At 30.5% G+C, this 17,457-nt stretch overlaps 1 protein-coding gene across 3 annotated transcripts in view; it reads left to right on the top strand.

Annotated features, from left to right (window-relative positions):
• Positions 1-17,457, top strand: part of LOC129221946 (YTH domain-containing protein 1-like) — a 121,041-nt gene that overhangs the window by 50,589 nt on the left and 52,995 nt on the right. For all 3 annotated transcript variants that reach the window (XM_054856337.1, XM_054856335.1, XM_054856338.1), the window contains 6 exons: positions 6,662-6,706; positions 7,277-7,371; positions 10,736-10,789; positions 11,199-11,253; positions 11,344-11,461; positions 11,906-11,990. In XM_054856337.1, coding sequence (XP_054712312.1) covers positions 6,662-6,706; positions 7,277-7,371; positions 10,736-10,789; positions 11,199-11,253; positions 11,344-11,461; positions 11,906-11,990 — 452 coding nt within the window. The remainder of the gene's footprint in view (positions 1-6,661; positions 6,707-7,276; positions 7,372-10,735; positions 10,790-11,198; positions 11,254-11,343; positions 11,462-11,905; positions 11,991-17,457) is intronic.

Genomic DNA, 17,457 nt, shown 5'->3' with positions numbered 1-17,457 from the left:
CTCTTTCTCTATTTCTATGTTTTATCTGTTCTCAATTGACACATCACAGTAGGAAATTTCATTACAAAAAGCAGAGCTGGCTTTCTAATTGTCATTTGGCAACGGGTTAAATACTTATTTCAGTTCTTGCTCAACAATAGGTTAAAATAAATATTAATCATTTGGGAGATGTAAATTTCCAATGTTTAAATTAATTAATTGACAAAAACGTTTCCGATTCGATCCATCACGCTTCAAAACCATGCTTGCCACAACTTAATTACACACAAAAAAATTGATCAAAATCGGTCCAGCCGTTTAAAAGTCTTATGTTGACAAACGTCCGCACAGAAGATTTTTATATCTTAAGATATATATATATATACTAGAGGACCCGACAGACGTTGTTCTGTTCAAACTTTGTAAATTGAAAAGTAGAAAATTTTCAATACACTATCAAGTGTTTGAACCTTTCTGTTGATAAAATGTGTAAAAAAAATGTTTTAAGCTATTTGGTGTCAGAATGCGTGTATTTATTACAACTGGATTTATGTAATGCCCACTGAGCAGTTGTTTCATTAACTATTTTTTCTCGCGTATGATTTGTTCCGCCATACTCAAAGGATAAAAATCGTCCTCAGATATTAAGTGTAAAAAGTAACTTCCCATCTAAAATAAACGACAAATCCCACTGCAACATCATTCATATGAAAAAGGATAAAACAATCGAAAGGATATTGTTTAAAAAAATTATAAAGGTAAAAACAGTTCTCTGATTAAGCGAAAATCATTTATCTCCCCCCCCCTCCACCCACCTCCTGATGTAAAATAAACATATTCTTCAACTAAAATGACTAAACACTCTTTAAAATCCAACAACAATTCTTTGTAATTTAAAATATTTTGCCAAATAAACAAAAAATAAAATAAATTACATTAATAGTAGCTTTAAAATGCAAACAAATAATCCCGCAACTCTATTGTTTATGGCCAAATTCGCCAAGCCACCACGTTACTGTAATCCAGCTAATCGGTGAGCGAAGCCAACTCTGACCGATGAGCGGTCCGGTCTTTCAAAAGAAAGCTTTTAAATCTTGCTCTCTCACTGAGCATTCGTCTCACTATATTTCCTTGCTTACTTAAATAATCTTCAGATATTGCCTGTTTTGTTCTTTCCGCCAAAGATAAAAATCTTCCACTGCATTGATTTTTTGGGTACACAGCTACCCTGCTGTAATTTATCTGGAGGAAAAAAAGTTTGCTTGGTCTTTAAGTTCCACCGTCTTTTCCTTTAATAATGTACTGATTAGTTTGAAAATCCTTAAAGTATTCTTGACATTGGGGCCAAAACTCAGATGGATTTCAGCTGAAAACCAAATGTTGCTAGGTACGGTACTTTCTGATCATTAGGTTAGTGAACGAAACCCGATTCCTCTTCCGGTACTTAACTTTAAAATAATCTATCATGGACCTAAAATCGTTTCTTTCAAGAGAAATGAAGGCTTCTCTCTATCTCTCTCTCTACGTAATATCTATTCTCAATTGACAGGAAATTTCATTATAAAAAGCAGAACTAGTTTTCTTTTTGTCCTTTGGCAACGGATTAAATATTTATTTTAATTCTCGCTCAACAATAGGTTAAAATAAATATTAATTATTTGGGAGATATAACCATCCAATGTTTAAATCAGGGGTCTGTCCAGGATTTTTCACAGGGTCCGTTTTTTGTGAAAAATCAAATAATTTTTGTGAAAAATGAATTAATTTTGTGAAAAATCAAAAAATTTTGCAAAAAAAAAAAAATTTTTTTGTTAAAACGAAATTTTAGAATTTAGAGATGGCACAAACTGCATCAATTAAACTTAAAGTTGAGTATTTTCCTCTTCTACGTCGAGAAAATCATTCTGTTTTTTTTTCTGATATTTGGTGTGTGTGGGGGGGGGGGCATCGCTCTTTCAAGTATCAATATTTATCTACCATTCTACATTTCAATATTTATCTACCATTCTACATTATGTTAAATTATACTAGATATATTTCTGTACAGTACTTAAAATAATTGTAACAAAAATATAACAAAATAAAATTCAGAATAGGGTTCAGCATTCAACTCTTAAAAAGCACAGAATTTCGTTTAAAACTTATAAACTCCGTGATTTTAACAAAAATAAAAAGATATTTCAATTGTTTACCTCTTAACAAAGCGTAATAGTCATTAAAAATTCGAAAAATCGGATTCCCATAGAGGATGCAAATAGATCACAATTCTCAAAGTGAAGGCATCAAAAGTATAAAAACGGCTTGTAAAAGAAATATTTTTGATAAAATTATTTTAAAATTGCATTTTAGAGTCCTATGATAAACATATCATTAATATCTGTGGACACAGTTGACCCAAAAAATAAAATAAAATAAACCATCTATTTAGCATTTTAATTTTTGACTCATAACAGAAAATGGAATTTTGCTTTGAAAACTTGAAATGAGAGTTCTAACAGAAATAAAGAGACTTTTCATTTATTTGAATCCTAATAAAGCGAAGTTAGCTTGAAAAAAGAACAAAATATGATTCTCATATCGGATGTTAAAAGATTGCATTTTTCAAAATGTAGACATCTAAAGAAAAAAAAACGGTAATTAAAAGAGTTTATTCAAAGTCATCCTTGTTAGCATCGAAAAATCAAAACCCATATAATTTTCTCCCAAAATAACAATTAAACATTGCACCGCACCGTAAAAACGCAAATACTGACAAGCTGGCAAAATGATGAGAATATTTTCTAATCAAGTCATTATAAAGGTTCAACGCCAGACGCTAAGTGGTGATAATTTTGAAGTTGGTAACACTATCTGAAGCGATCATATTTTTTCCTTACCCTTACTATCCCTTTGCAGTTCTAAGTTCATTTCGCAGATATTATTATTGTTTATTAAATCATGAGCGGAGAAAAGTGCTTACCAATGACTTTTCAGGAAAGTTTACAAAAACACCGCTGCTAATTAGCTGTGATAAAACAAACAACCATTATATTTATTTGGCAGTAGCAATTATTTATCGCGTGCAGGAGCATTCCAAGAGTGCCTTTTTTTTTTTTCAAAATTAGCCGATTTTGTATAAGCTGATCCCTCTAATTTGACTTTAAAAAGGTTCCAAAAATTATCGGTTTATACACAGAAATATGCGTTATTTTGCTTTCAGATTTGCTCTTTCAATAAACAATTTGACAGATCCGATCTTGTTTATCGGAATTTTGTGAAGGGTCCGTTTTGCTTGATCGGGATTTTGTGAAAGGTCCGTTTTGGTTGATCGGATTTTTGTGAAGGGTCCGTTAACGAACCCAAATATTCTCTGGCCAGACCCCTGTAAATTAATTAACAAAAACGTTTCCGATTCGATCCATCGCGCTTCGAAACCATGCTTGCCACAACTTAATTACACACAAAATATTTGATCAAAATCGGTCCAGCCGTTTAAAAGCCTTATGGTGACAAACGTCCGCACAGAAGATTTTTTATATATTAAGATATATATATATATATATATATATATATATAAATAAGCAAGCCAAATTCCAAATATTAAACAAATTATATAAAAATAATGATGATAAAAAATAAAATTGCAAATAGCTATTAAATAGGAAAAGATAAAGTATGAATCTAGAGCTCATCAGCCGTGGAGGATTCATTAAATATGGTCAAAAGACCAAAATTTTTTAACTATGAACTAAAAGAGAATGTTTAAGCTCCAGTACATGCAATATAGAGTAACTTTGGGCAAATGCATCACATGCTAAACTATAAACAATAGCTCAAACCTAAAACTAAACGCAGGGGGTTTCGCCTCGACTAATTAGGAAAACAAGTTTCGATAATTAGTCATCCACGGGACAGTACTTGCCGATAACAGAATTATCTTACCTTGAGATCCATTATTTAAAAAAAAACATTCCAATGTTCAACATGATAGAATTCTTTCCAGTTATCAATGTAAAAGTGAAAAACAAATCCATATCCAAAGAGATCACTCCAGAAACATGCCAGTCATCTGTTTCCCACGTGTAAAATTCATCCACCCCGGTGATCCACAAAAAATGGTTTGTCACGGTTGTATCATACATTTACACAGTTAAGCGGTTTCAAAAGAAGCGAATTGCTCATCGAAGGCTATACTTAAGCAAATGTTTTCAACCAGATTTTCAGGGAATATGTATATATATATATATATATATATATATATATATATATATATATATATATATATATATATATATATATATATATATATATATATATATATATATACAGTGGAGCATCAAAAATCCGCACAAATTGGGAGTAGTGGTTGCGCAGATTTTTGATTTTGTGGATTTCAGGTCACTAATAAAATAGGTGGGAGTTGTACCTTTAAATTGGAAAAATAAAAACAACAAGGAATAAAAATATAATAGTTACAGTTATTTACATTATTTAATATATACAAGTTTACAAATTATTAGCTATTTACATTTCGAAAACATTTCAGAAATTGTAGCTTGTTTCATATTTTTTGATAATTTAAGCTTAAGTCTTTTTTGTATGTTGTACAGCATTAGGAGTTCTTGCTCCGACACAATATCTTGTTGTTTTAAAAATTCCAAGTAGTATTCTCCTACCTGCACACCCTCCGAGATTAGAATTTTTTTAGATTCTGCCTCCCCTTCATCCTCATCATTTAAAAAATTAAGTTTTGGGGAAAATCGAAGCGGATTTTGGATGTTGGCGGATTTCAGGGTGGTGGATTTTTGATGCTCCACTATATATATATATATATATATATATATATATATATATATATATATATATATATATATATATATAAGAGAGAGAGAGTCAATCCAGGCCAAAGTGGTTCCACTTTGCATCTCCATTACAAAACTGTCTGAAAAACGACCTCTTTGCTGCTATTGTGAAGTTTCAATAAGTAGCTAGAGAGAAAGCGAAAATATTCGAATTATCAAATACAAAAATAAAACTGTAGAGTAAAATAAAAAACTACCACTTAAACTCATTTAAGTTATAGTATGAGGAAAACAGCATTAGAATAATGTTTCAAAGGTATTATATGCTTGACATAATAAATGTTACAGTTACATAAATTCAAGAGTTAATATAGATTGGAAAACAAATTAATTTAATGCAGAAAAAACAAATTTTTACTAACCAAGAAAAAAAAAACAGAAAAAATATTATTTTTGTTTAAAATCTGTAATTAAAACATTGCTTCTGAGCAGAAATTTGTTTTTTCATTAAATAATCCTTGAATACTTTTAAGGCATCAACGAGGCAGTTGGGAACATTCAGACGACATTTGATAAATATGCACAATACATCACTGCTCTTCTTGCACCATCTTTTTTTCTTGTACCATCAATCAAAATGTTTTTTAAATTATTGAAACCTCACTTGGAAGTATACCAAACTTCAATGCAATTTTCTTCTTCTTTGCTACGCCACAATCGACTTCTATAATAATTTCAACTTTTTCTTGCAAGATTAAAATTTTGCTTTCTCCAGTGCTTGTGGAGTGGGTCTTATTTTGGGGAAAGGAGTCAGAATCAAAGGCTCCAAAATTTTCATAGCCAGAGTTGGCCATTTTCCCTCCAACACTGTAGCACTGATTTCTCTCAGCCATTTTTAAAATTATATTCCAAACGTTCCAGAATCAATAAAATAGCGCTGCAAACACTCGCTTTCCATAACAATGAAAGAAAAATATATCTTCGAAAGACGCAGCCAGGAACAAATTGAGTAGAGAGTTCAAAATTGAAAACTGCTTTCTTTTTCATTTGTTTATAATGCTCAAAATACTATTCAATATGACTGAACAGTTTCTATGACTAATAAATTATTTATTCAGTGTCGGATCTGAGGGGAAGCAAGCCAAGGCCCTTGCCCCACAAGACAAATGAATTAAAATTATGACATGCATTAAATTTTAAGATACCTAGTGTCTTTACAAATGTCTATGAGAGCTGAGGCCATTTAACCATAATCCCCTATAGCGTTTCATTAAGACCGTTATTTTATAGGCTGATTAAACCAGTAATCATGAAATATTACATGTATCTTTAAGAAATGGGTAGTAATTTCCGATTTCTTCCTGATCAGTCGGCTATTTTGGTAAAATCTATTCTGTTCCAAAAAAATTTAAATACTGTCTTTGCTCTTTTTTTTTGTGGGGGAAAAAAATTAATGTATTGGAGTTCTGGGAGGGGGTTTTAGTCCCCCCTCCCATGGCTGTGCCACTGCAATCAATGTTAAAACTCCATAGTTAAGCCACAAAGGTCATCTGCCATCCTAATTCTGAAACTTTCCATTTTTATCAATATGTTTAAATCTTAAAATCAAAATTCATCCCTCCCCCCATCTGAAAGCTGTCTTATTGGTGTTTATACAGTTTAAATTAGTTTTAAATTATTTATTGTTGAATTTTGTTTTATGAGAAAGTGGTAGTGCATTTTTCTATACTTTAATTGTGTCGTGTTTCTTGAAATGTTATTTTCATAATTATGATTCAACAGACTTGATACTCGGAAGGCAATTGTGCAAAAATATAAATTATTTACTTTATGCATAATGTAACTTTCTTATAAATGACATACATTGTTTGAACTTATTATTTTGGTATTGATTTAAATAGGTAGTGAAAAGAAGCCTAAAGTGTCATCATCAGTCAGTAAACGAGGCAAGTATTTATCCAATTGTTTGTATTTATTCCAAAAATTAGTTTAAGTATCACATTTGTAAAAGTATGCTGCTTACATTGAAATAATAAATAAAATTAAAAATTTTGAAATGATGCAATGATATGAGCTTTTTAATTTCAAAAAATTTCTGTAAGATTCCAAAAGCAGTAAAACTTCCTTTCCCCTTCCTGTTCTATATTAAGGCCATCTCTTAAAATGATGTGCCAAATAGAACAAAATATTGGGATAGTGTATTGTCTTATATTATAGGAGTGATTGTCACTCCTATCGTATAAAACAATCTATTGGAGTGAAAAACTGAAAGTACATTTTTGAGATTATAGAAAGACTTAGCAAAATACATTTAGGGCCAAAAAGATTTTTATAAAATGTCACAAGTAAACATACAGCCAATCCCAACAGACTCAAATTATTTATGCTTTAGAGAATCATTTTCAAAGTAAAACAGTAAATTATAATAAAATTTTGAGACTTGAGTAAAAGTTGTCTGGACTGAGGAAACACACGCAATTAAATTATAGATTTCATTTATTTATTTTTCTTTATAGATTACAGCCATCTGTTAAAGTATTTTTTCCGAGATGCCCGTTTCTTCTTAGTCAAGAGTAACAATCATGAAAATGTTGCTTTATCCAAAGCAAAGGTAAAAGCAAATTTTGAAGAAAATCCTTACTTAATTTATTTCTATACAATGAACTTTTAAAATCCCTTATGGTTATTGGGCACAAAACATTTTATAAAGTTTTGTTTGTTGATTTGACAGATTTTTACAATTTACAGCAGTTTATCCTTATCTGTAATGCAAAAATTAATTTTCTAAAGTGATTTAGTTAAAAATAAAATTGTTGATTTGCTTTCAGACATAATTCTTTACGTAATACTATTAGTGTATTCTATTTTGCTTCTAAAAATTGTGTATTACCAGAGCTGCCAACTTTTGAAAATCTAAATTAGTAAAAATAAGAAATAACTACTTAAAATTGCAGATTACAGGCATAAAACTGGTCAATAAAAGTCGGAACAAGTCAGTATTCTTCATCTTGGTCAGTATTTGTCAGTTTTTCAAAAGGTTAGTCAGTAAAGTCAGTATTTTTTTGCAAATTTACCCAAGACTTCATTTTAAGAAAAATATTTGCAGTGGTATATTTCCTGTTTTTATTGAAAGGCCAAAAAAGTGAGACATTGATAATATTTTTTTGCAACATTACAAATTGCATGCATTACAAATATTTTTATGAAAGAATAAAATGCTTAGTCTGTTGTAAAAAAAAAATTTAAAAAGAAATAGTTGTTAACTAAATTAGTTAATGAATACTGCAAAGTAAAAATTTTGAAAGTACTTGGATGGAGAAATGTGTGTATAATTTTCTGTCTGATCGCCCCCCCCCCCCCGAAAAAACTTTTCTTGTTCAAAAAATGTTGGTGAGGGTGCATCATTCCCTTTTTTCCCTCATGGTTCAAAAATAAAAAAAAAGTACCTATGTGGAAAATTGAAAGAAAGATATATATCTCAGACTAACTAGTACATTTGTTTTGAATGAACTTATTTAAAGATAGTTTGACGTATGAAAAATATTTCTCAAATTTGGATATTTTAAGAGTATTTTTGAGAAATTTAAAATGTTTTAACATTTATATAAATGCTAATTTAAATCTTTTATTTAATAAATTAACCATACTAAATAAAAGTTATTTTTTGTTGTAAACATTAACAGCGAGTAGATGAATGTTTTTTTTTCTTCTATGTTATGTTTCTTCTGGTAGTAAATGTTTAAATTGCTATTTAATTCATTTTTGTTTTGGCAATTATTAAAAAGGATAATCAAGAATTTAGTTGAAAAAAATTTAATAAATATTATGGAAAAAGAATTTTATTTTGAATTTATCTGATTAAAATAGCTTTTAATACCTACAAAATAAAACATAAATACTACAACAGAAAAATTTCTTTATTTTCTTTATTTATTTATTTGTTAATTTTAAAAAACCATTCTTTTTCCCACCACACTTTAAAAGTTCATAGTAGAATAAATTTTTTGTTACACATCATGTAGTACTTGCCTCTATTTATCTAATCAATTATCACTGCATAAGATCATAGTGTGCATATTTTATTTTTAAATGTGTACAGAACCGTTAATCATGCAGTGCACAGTAAATAAACGGTGATTTCTAAAAAAATAGTTTCTTTAAATTGATTTTTGCACATTACAAACAAAGCTAGCATCTATTTCACTAAGTATGATACCCTTTTTGTTACTTGAAAGTTTGTTATGTTTTTAAATTTTAGTCAGTATTTTATAAATTTTGGTCTGTAAAATCAGTATTTTTGTCCCTCCAAACAGTTTTACTCCCTGAGATTATTACACTCACGTGTTTTGGGGTTTTAAGAAACCCTTTTTTCAATGCAAAATAAGTAAGCTTATGGACGGAAAGACTCGTAACTCAAGACTTTTGTTCATAGAAACTACAATTTTTTTGTAGATCTGCGTAAAATCACAAGTTATACACAGCTCAAAATTAATCAATTTTTTCAAGTGTTCTTTATTTTTAATTTATTGTTTTAAACATTTTGATATTTTCAAGATATTTATGTGACATTGAAACTGATAAGATTTACTAATGTCCAGAGGCACAGCAAATGAGACCTTTAACTGTCTGGTGCGCTGTCTACAAATGATAGGGAGGGGGGGGGGACATTGTAGAAAACTTTTATTAGTTGACCTTGCAGGAATAGTTTGACTTGCTCTCATACAGGGTCTAGCATATCAATCTCCTGTATTTGGAGAAGGCACAGTCAGTTGTTTTGGTAACATATGTTCTATTTGCAGTAATAGCAATGTCATGGTGCGGTGAGCATCATATGTTGTCTAGGAGTATATTCGTAATGGTGGTTTTTTGATTACTACTTGGCATAAATTTCACTTTAAATTTCAATTTGCCTGACCTGAGCCTGTTCCAGATTGAAAAACTTCATTTATGGACCAAATTTTATCGCCAGAGGTACTTCACTGAAAACAATGTTTTGCCCACTTCTGACTATTAGTGTTGAAAAATGATGGGCATGTGAGAGCATATATCCAGGAATCTCCAATGCACATTCAAAACATCAACATTTTTAAGCTATAGGCTACTAGTTTTTATGTTTTCTGTCTTATTGATTAAATGTTTTAAATCTAGTATCTGTTGAAATTTGAAGATTTCGGCAACCATAGCTTGGCATCTCTCCATTGTGTTTGATAAAAAGAAGATAGACTTTGTATTGTTTAACGAATATGTTTAAAATGGGAATTCACATTTGTGTTAAAAGAAAACAACATGCCTCTTTTCTCCAGCAAACATTTTATCCAAAACCACAAGATGATCAGACATAATACTGGTTTACTGACTGTCAGCTGGGCTCTTTAATTTGAATACCAGTCAACTGGCAAATGCTTTAAATTCAGATCTTTAAAGCACTGGAGTCTGGCTGCTTTTCAGATGGCAACAGGTTTCAATTTTGTACCATCCATCTAAATAGATATTGTTCTAAATAGATATTTAACGTCTTTAGAAAATTTCTCACCAGAGCAGCTTTCTGTCCATTGAGACAGAGTTTTTTTCTGCAGAGCTCCATATAACAAGTGAGTTTCTTTAACTTTATAAATGTGAGAAATTTTCAACGTTTAAATCGTTTATTCTTGAAATTCATTTTTTTACTCCTAAAATTATTTGTCTGCTTGTCTGCAAAAAAGGAAATATCTGTGACTGACTGCACCTTTATTTGGAGGTGTCCATAGGCTCAATGTCTTACTGCCAGTGAATTAAAAAGTCCGCATAAGAGCGTCGGTTAGGAGCGATTTCACTGTTTATAAAAACTGTAAGATTGAAAGGTCAGTCTAAATTTGGTCATGATTATTTGTTCTGTCATCCTATAAAATGTTTTTTTTTTCTTTCTTTCTTTTCTTTCTTTTTCTAACTTTTTTATATTTTCTGAATTGTAACACATCACTTATAAACTTTTTCAGGGTGTGTGGTCAACACCTCCACAAAATGAAAGTAAATTTAATCAAGCTTTTAGGGTGAGAAATTTTCATTTGATATTTTACTTGTACATACATTGTATTTTACATATGTATATACTGAGCTATAATTGGTTGTAAGTGAAATGCATGGAAATCAAAAATGAGACTCTTGTATTTTTTCTGAAGATATTGCTAAAGCTTTTGTATAAACTCGGCTATTACTAAAAAAAAAGAAGAAATCTCACTTTTTAAATTAGAAAATGAAATTTAAAAACTTGTGAACTTAAGTTGAATGAGAAAATTATGATTAACTTGCTGAAACTTAAATTAATGAAATTAAGTTTCAGGATTGTAAAACGTTTCAATTTTGAAATGTTTTCCACCACTTTTTTTAATAACTATGTGTACCATATGCATTCAATATGTTTTTTTTAAATGTACTTAATTTGAAGTTTTAATTTTTTAGACATGTCGAAATGTTATCCTGGTTTTTTCTGTGAAAGAAAGTGGAAAATTTCAAGGTACTCTGTTTTGGAAATAAAAAAACAGACATTACTAGAATTAAGTTCTTAAAATATGGCTATTTGAATGTTTTAAACTGTGTTTTTAAGGTTTTGCAAGAATGGCATCGGAATCAAGGCATGATGTTCCTCCTATACAGTGGGTTTTACCTCCAGGTTTGAGTGCTCGGGCTTTAGGCGGAGTTTTTCGTTTAGATTATGTATGCAGGTATATTTTCATTGGACTGTTTCTTTTTATGTTACCTGATAACTTATAGTGTAATGAAGCTCAGAAAAAAGTTATTCTTTTTTTAATAGTTAAAGAATTAATGAGAGAGTATTTGATTGTCTGAATTTAAATGAGAAATGCAATGAAAAAATAGCATATACATTAGATATATATATTCCCGAGTTGCATCGTGATCCTTTTGAATTTTTGTTAACTTATTTGCCCATATATGCCTATGAATCTTCAAAAAAATCACAGGGCTCCCAAATAGTCCCTGTTTTAAAGAAGTCCCTTTGGTTTGAAGTCTCTAAAAGTGTATTTCCAAAATCAGGTTCCTTTTTCCTTTAAAATTGATGTTCATTTTGACTTTCCGCTGTTACCTCTTTTATCTATTTATGTATTTTTCTCTGAAAAAAAAAGATACTCTTATTTTTTGAATTTCAGGCGTGAGCTTTCATTTACAAAGACCCAGCATTTGTATAATCCGTGGAACGAAGGAAAACAAGTTAAGATAGGTAGAGATGGTCAGGTAATTTAATTCATATTATTATTTAAATTTGATAACTGTTATTATTTCCCCCCCCCCCCCTTTTTTGTTGGCTACACATTGCTCCATGTAAAATTGCAGCGTAGTATTCTTAATAGTTTAACAAAATAATTTAACGTTCTGTATTGTTTTATAAATTAAAATATATTTTTTTTTTTTAAATGCAGTGTGTTTCCCATTTTTAAATATTCAAAACAAAAAATAGAAATTCCTTTCTCCTGCAACATGTTTCTTTTTTATATAATAATGCCACCATCTCTGATATTAGAAGAACTTGGTTTTTACTAGATGTGTCATTACTTAATCTGAAATGTTATTCATTTTATGACTGTAAATAAATTAAAAGCGCTTGCATAATTTTTCTTCTGTTGTTTGTTCCTTCTCTGTACTTTTAAAAGTGGTTTTACATGTAAATCAGTACATGTTACAGTCATTTGAGTAACTTTGAGCCAATCTCTCTTTCAGCTGCCCCATTCAAAATTTAGTATTTTGTTGTATTTGTTGGTATGAGACATAGAAGAAAATTTCTTAAATGTTTAACAACTTTCCAAAATTAAGAAATAGTAATTATTAAATCCATTCAAAATGTTTACTAACCTGGTACAAAGTTATTCTGCCATTTAGGGTAATTTTCAGCCATAACACAAATCTGATGCAAAATGAATTATTTTAATATAGTGAAAAACTTGGCAGAAAATTAATCTTTTAAATGTTTAAGAACTTCCCTTTTGTATTTCCAAGCATCACAAGATTTCTATCATTTATAATATTGCATGGAATATAACATTGTAGGAAAAGCAATACAGTAGAACGTCAAAAATCCAAACACACTCTTATGAAGTTTTAATATCTATATATATTTTTTTTTAAGTTGGAAAGAAGAGGAAGGGGAATTTTTTCCCCATGGCCCATAGTTGTACCCTTACAAGGTATAACTATGGGCCACCTCATTTTAACCTATAAAGCACATTGAAAACTTGATCTGGCTTTTTTTTTTTTCTTTTGTCTGAGGCTACTAGTTGCCCTCTGCTTGATACTGTATAAAGAACTTTTTCAGTCCATTATTTATACTTTTTTTTTTCAATATTTTAAGGTTTAATCATTACTTGTCGTCTTTAGTGATTAATAAAGTTAAACATGGTAAATGTAGGTAACGTCATTTATTATCTGCCTAGATTTTGCCTAGAAACATTTGAAAACTAGAAAAATCTCACCAACTAATCGCTAGGTACCTATAGATTCCCTCATATAGGGACTATTCTAGGTACCTATACTTGGGTCTCAGAAAATACATAGGTCTGACAAGTTTTAAATGAGCTCATTAAAAATTTTGAAAACTGAAATGTGAAATCACATTTCACATTCAAAATCTCATCAAAATAAATAATTTTTAAAAATTATCTCAGTTTATAGTAGGTCCGGATTTAAGTCAGACCGAGGCCTTCGAGATAGGAAGGCCATCCAACTAGCAAATGACGTCATCGTTCGTCGATCCACAATGATATTGGGAAGTGAGCATTTCGATTAGTATTTTGGTTTAATTAAACTTTTTGGTTTATTTATTATTGTCTTCTATTATTTTTGTAGCATTAAAAGTTCTACTTTTTCATTTGAAAACATAAAAAGGAACCCGATAATCATACACTAAAAAATACACTGAGCTTAATTCATAGTATTTTACATAAAAACATTTATAAGTCTTACAAAGTATTCAAATAACTAAACACGATTTTATTTTACAAGCATGTTAAAACGAAGTGATAAATAAACACAGTTTTATTTTTCATTTGAATTTTTTTTTTAACTAATCGCATTTTAACTACTTGTATTTTGTATTGAAACATTAACTCTTAAGAAGTATTCAAATAAATAAATGAACTTTCATTTCACAATTACATCAAAACAAAAAATAATTTTATCATTGTATTTGAATAAGAATCAAATGAAATTTTAAAAAATAAATAAACATTTTTACTTAAGTAAATGGGAAACATGACTGCAATATGTTTCGAAGACATCACATCAAATTAAAGTACATAATATTAGATTATTAATGTTAACTTAGCTGAGCAAATTTATTCTCTTAAAAAGACATGAATGCTTGGGTGACATACCCCAAAGTAAGCACTGCCTTACCCCCTTCAATTATGAAAACTTCAAGAAAAATAGCCCAAAAACATCTCCCCCATCTCCCTTAAAATTTCAAGGGCACAGTTATTTAACTATAGCCGTTTAAAAGCTACCATTACTATGAGGCTATGATTCCACCCCCCCCCCTCCCCTTCCGTGGGCACTCTCGAAAAATTACTCAGGAATTCAACTTGAAAAATGTTAATTAAAGAAGGAATTATACAGCATCATGAATACTGTATGTTGTACATCAAAAAAATGTATTCAATATCTAAGCAGCCTTTTTTTTTTTTTTTTTTGGAATTTTGCTACTTTTCCATTTTTAGCTTTTTCTGCTGCTAATGATTCTTGTGTGTGTGGGGGGGGGGGCTTCAATAGTTCATCATTTTAGGCTTTTGAAAAATTATTTTAAAAAGCATTAATTTATGACAAAGTAACCTCTTTCAAAAAACTTTTTATAGAATGACCATTTTAGCAACTTTCTTCCATACTTAAAACGTCATATATGTTAAATTTAGGTCAACATTTTGCTGAGTATGCTCTTTTAGGAATTCAGTGTGACAGTTTTGTGACAGGGGAAAGGGAGGGGATAACAAGAAGTGTGAAATCACGCGTTGTTTATAACAATATGCTCATGTTGAACAGCGTTACATGTAACAAGGAGGGGGGGGGGGGCATTTGTTCAAAATTTTGCAACATAATTTATGGACAGCCCCTTAATTCAATTTATGTTACAGTTTCAGAGTTCCTGAAAGCTTATCAACAGAAAACCTAAGGAGTTCAAAAAATATGTAGTTCAAGACATTTTGCCCTTTTTAAGCATAGACAAACAAGCATAGAGCATTTGGCAAAAACACGTTACGTATCCACTGCTCAAAAGTAATCTTTTGTAAGCCCAGAAATTATGAATACCTTTAACTCAACCGCAATTTGTGCATAAATATCATAAAACTTAAAGACAACAGTGGAAAAAAAAAACATATATTTTTTAATTTACGCACAGAACCAGCTTGTTTGAATAACATTGCAGGGGCGTAGTTGGGGGGAAATGTTTGAGTATCGAACCCACGACCTCCGGCATTCAAAGCTAATCTTCTACCTCAGAACTACAAAAGCCCATCCAGGAATGTTTTTTGATCAAAATAACTCATGCTAGCATATGAAACAATTTAATCGAAACCGAAAATATAAGATTAGTTCAGTTAAAAGCCTGTTTCAATAAACTTGTTTACATACATATTAACTGAATATCAACACCAAGTTACGTTGCTTCTGATAGCAACAAGTATATTTGCAGAAAATTTTGACATATGTATATTGTCAGCTTGGAAAATCCATTTCGAATAAATGCTAGTACAAGGTTGAAAAAAGAAAGAAATAAAAAGTTGCAAGTTAACCATTTCAAATATTAAAGCAGTACACTGAAATTACAAATTACAGACAAAGATATCAGAAAGGAAACTGACAATTGTTTGTGTAATAGAGGAAAAGTTAGGTAACCTTAACTGCTTGAACTCAAAAGCATAAAATGTAAATTTGTTTATCTGAGAAAAGTACTTACCTCCGAACTTTAAAATTTATTCCATGAGGAGCCCAACTTTTTTCTTCGCATGCAAGTTGTTCGGAAGCGGAAATCGCTGACTCACTTTCACTCAGCAGACAGTTACACGACTTAATTATATATATATATATATATATATATATATATATATATATATATATATATATATATATATATATATATATATATATATATATATATATATATATATATTTTTAATTGCCTCTACATTCCGGTACGTGGAAAGGATGAGATAAATCCAACAGTATTGTATTCAAAAATATGCATCCGAAGTTACATATTTCATCTATTTCAGCCAGAGCACTACTGTTTACTGGTAAAACGCACTGCTTTCAAAGTTTCGCGCCAAGTTCATAGATCGACGACTGGTGGCGTAACGAAGCAGGGGGGGGGGGAGGAGTTGTCTGGCCTGTTATCACGTGGGTCTTGATCAGACCTTCTGCAGAAACTCCCATGAATATGGGTGATAGGGCAACTCCCAAGCTTTCTTCTGTCTTTTCTTGCCATTATTTACAATAAATAGCACAAAATATGATGAAAGCAGCAGTACAGGGAATAAAATGAAGCTTCAAGCCTAGAAACATTTGAAAACTAGAAAAATCTCACCAACTAATGGCTAGGTACCTATAGATTCTCTCATATAGGAACCACTAATGACCAGCTAATGTTCAAGCCACTAAAAACCATGAAAAATAGGTGTCCATTGTTGTATCCCAACATTCCCATATTCAGGGTTCCCACAGGCCCTCAAAAGTCCCTATAAAGGCCCTATTTTCAACTATTGCTTGTAGGGGCCCCTCTAAAAGCCATATTTTGTAGTCAAAAGCCCTAAAAAATAATGAAAGGCCCTATTTTATTAGGATTTGTGTCATTCCGTGCCAAATCAACAACAAAAAAAAATCCTAACTTTATTTCTTAGATTTTCATGAAACTTTTAGAAACCTTACTATTTGATGTCTTAAATTTATTTATACTTTTTAAAAATCTATCATTCATAAGTAGGCTTGCCAGATTTCTGAAGTGCTCAACCGGGACACCGGAATCCCCCCCCCCCAATCGTCGCTAGTATTCGAAAGGGTACACACCTGTGGTTGATTTTTGGATTTTTTTGTTGGGCAGTTTATTTTAAATGCTCTGAATATATGGTTACTAATTATGAACCGAAAATATGACGTAAGCAGGTAAAATTTGAACATTTCGACAAATTATTTTACAATTTATTTTAGTTAGAAACACATTGAATGATGAATAAAAAATTGAACAATATTTAGACACACTTTTCATTTTACGGGAATATTTTAGTCTTTTTTGGTTTTAATTTTGCTTTTACAGCAAAAGCATTTTTACAATGCTTTCAAGCTAATCCGGTATTAATTTTACAAGAAAATGTTGATATAAGTAACAGTAATAATTGTCCTAAATAATCCTTCAAGGCCTTTTTGGTCATTTGTAATCAGTTATCTTTTTTCGGGACATGAAGTAAACCGACCGGGACACCGGGATTTTGTCTGAAAACCGGGACGTCTGGCAAGCCTATTCATAAGTTATGTGCAATTAATTTTTGCAATTTGTTTAACAGCTTTTTTTTTACTTGCCAGCAGTGTTTTGAAGTGTTTAATTCAAGGGTTCTATGAGAGCAACAAAGTTGTATACTAACTCATTTTGAAGTTACTTGCTTGCACTTTAATTTTATATACGGTAACCGCGAATAACCGAAATCGCGGATAATCCACAAAG

This window comes from Uloborus diversus, chromosome 5, assembly GCF_026930045.1.
Source record: "Uloborus diversus isolate 005 chromosome 5, Udiv.v.3.1, whole genome shotgun sequence".
Taxonomy (NCBI): Eukaryota; Metazoa; Arthropoda; class Arachnida; order Araneae; family Uloboridae; genus Uloborus; species Uloborus diversus.
This window is presented reverse-complemented; position numbering and strand designations above follow the sequence as displayed.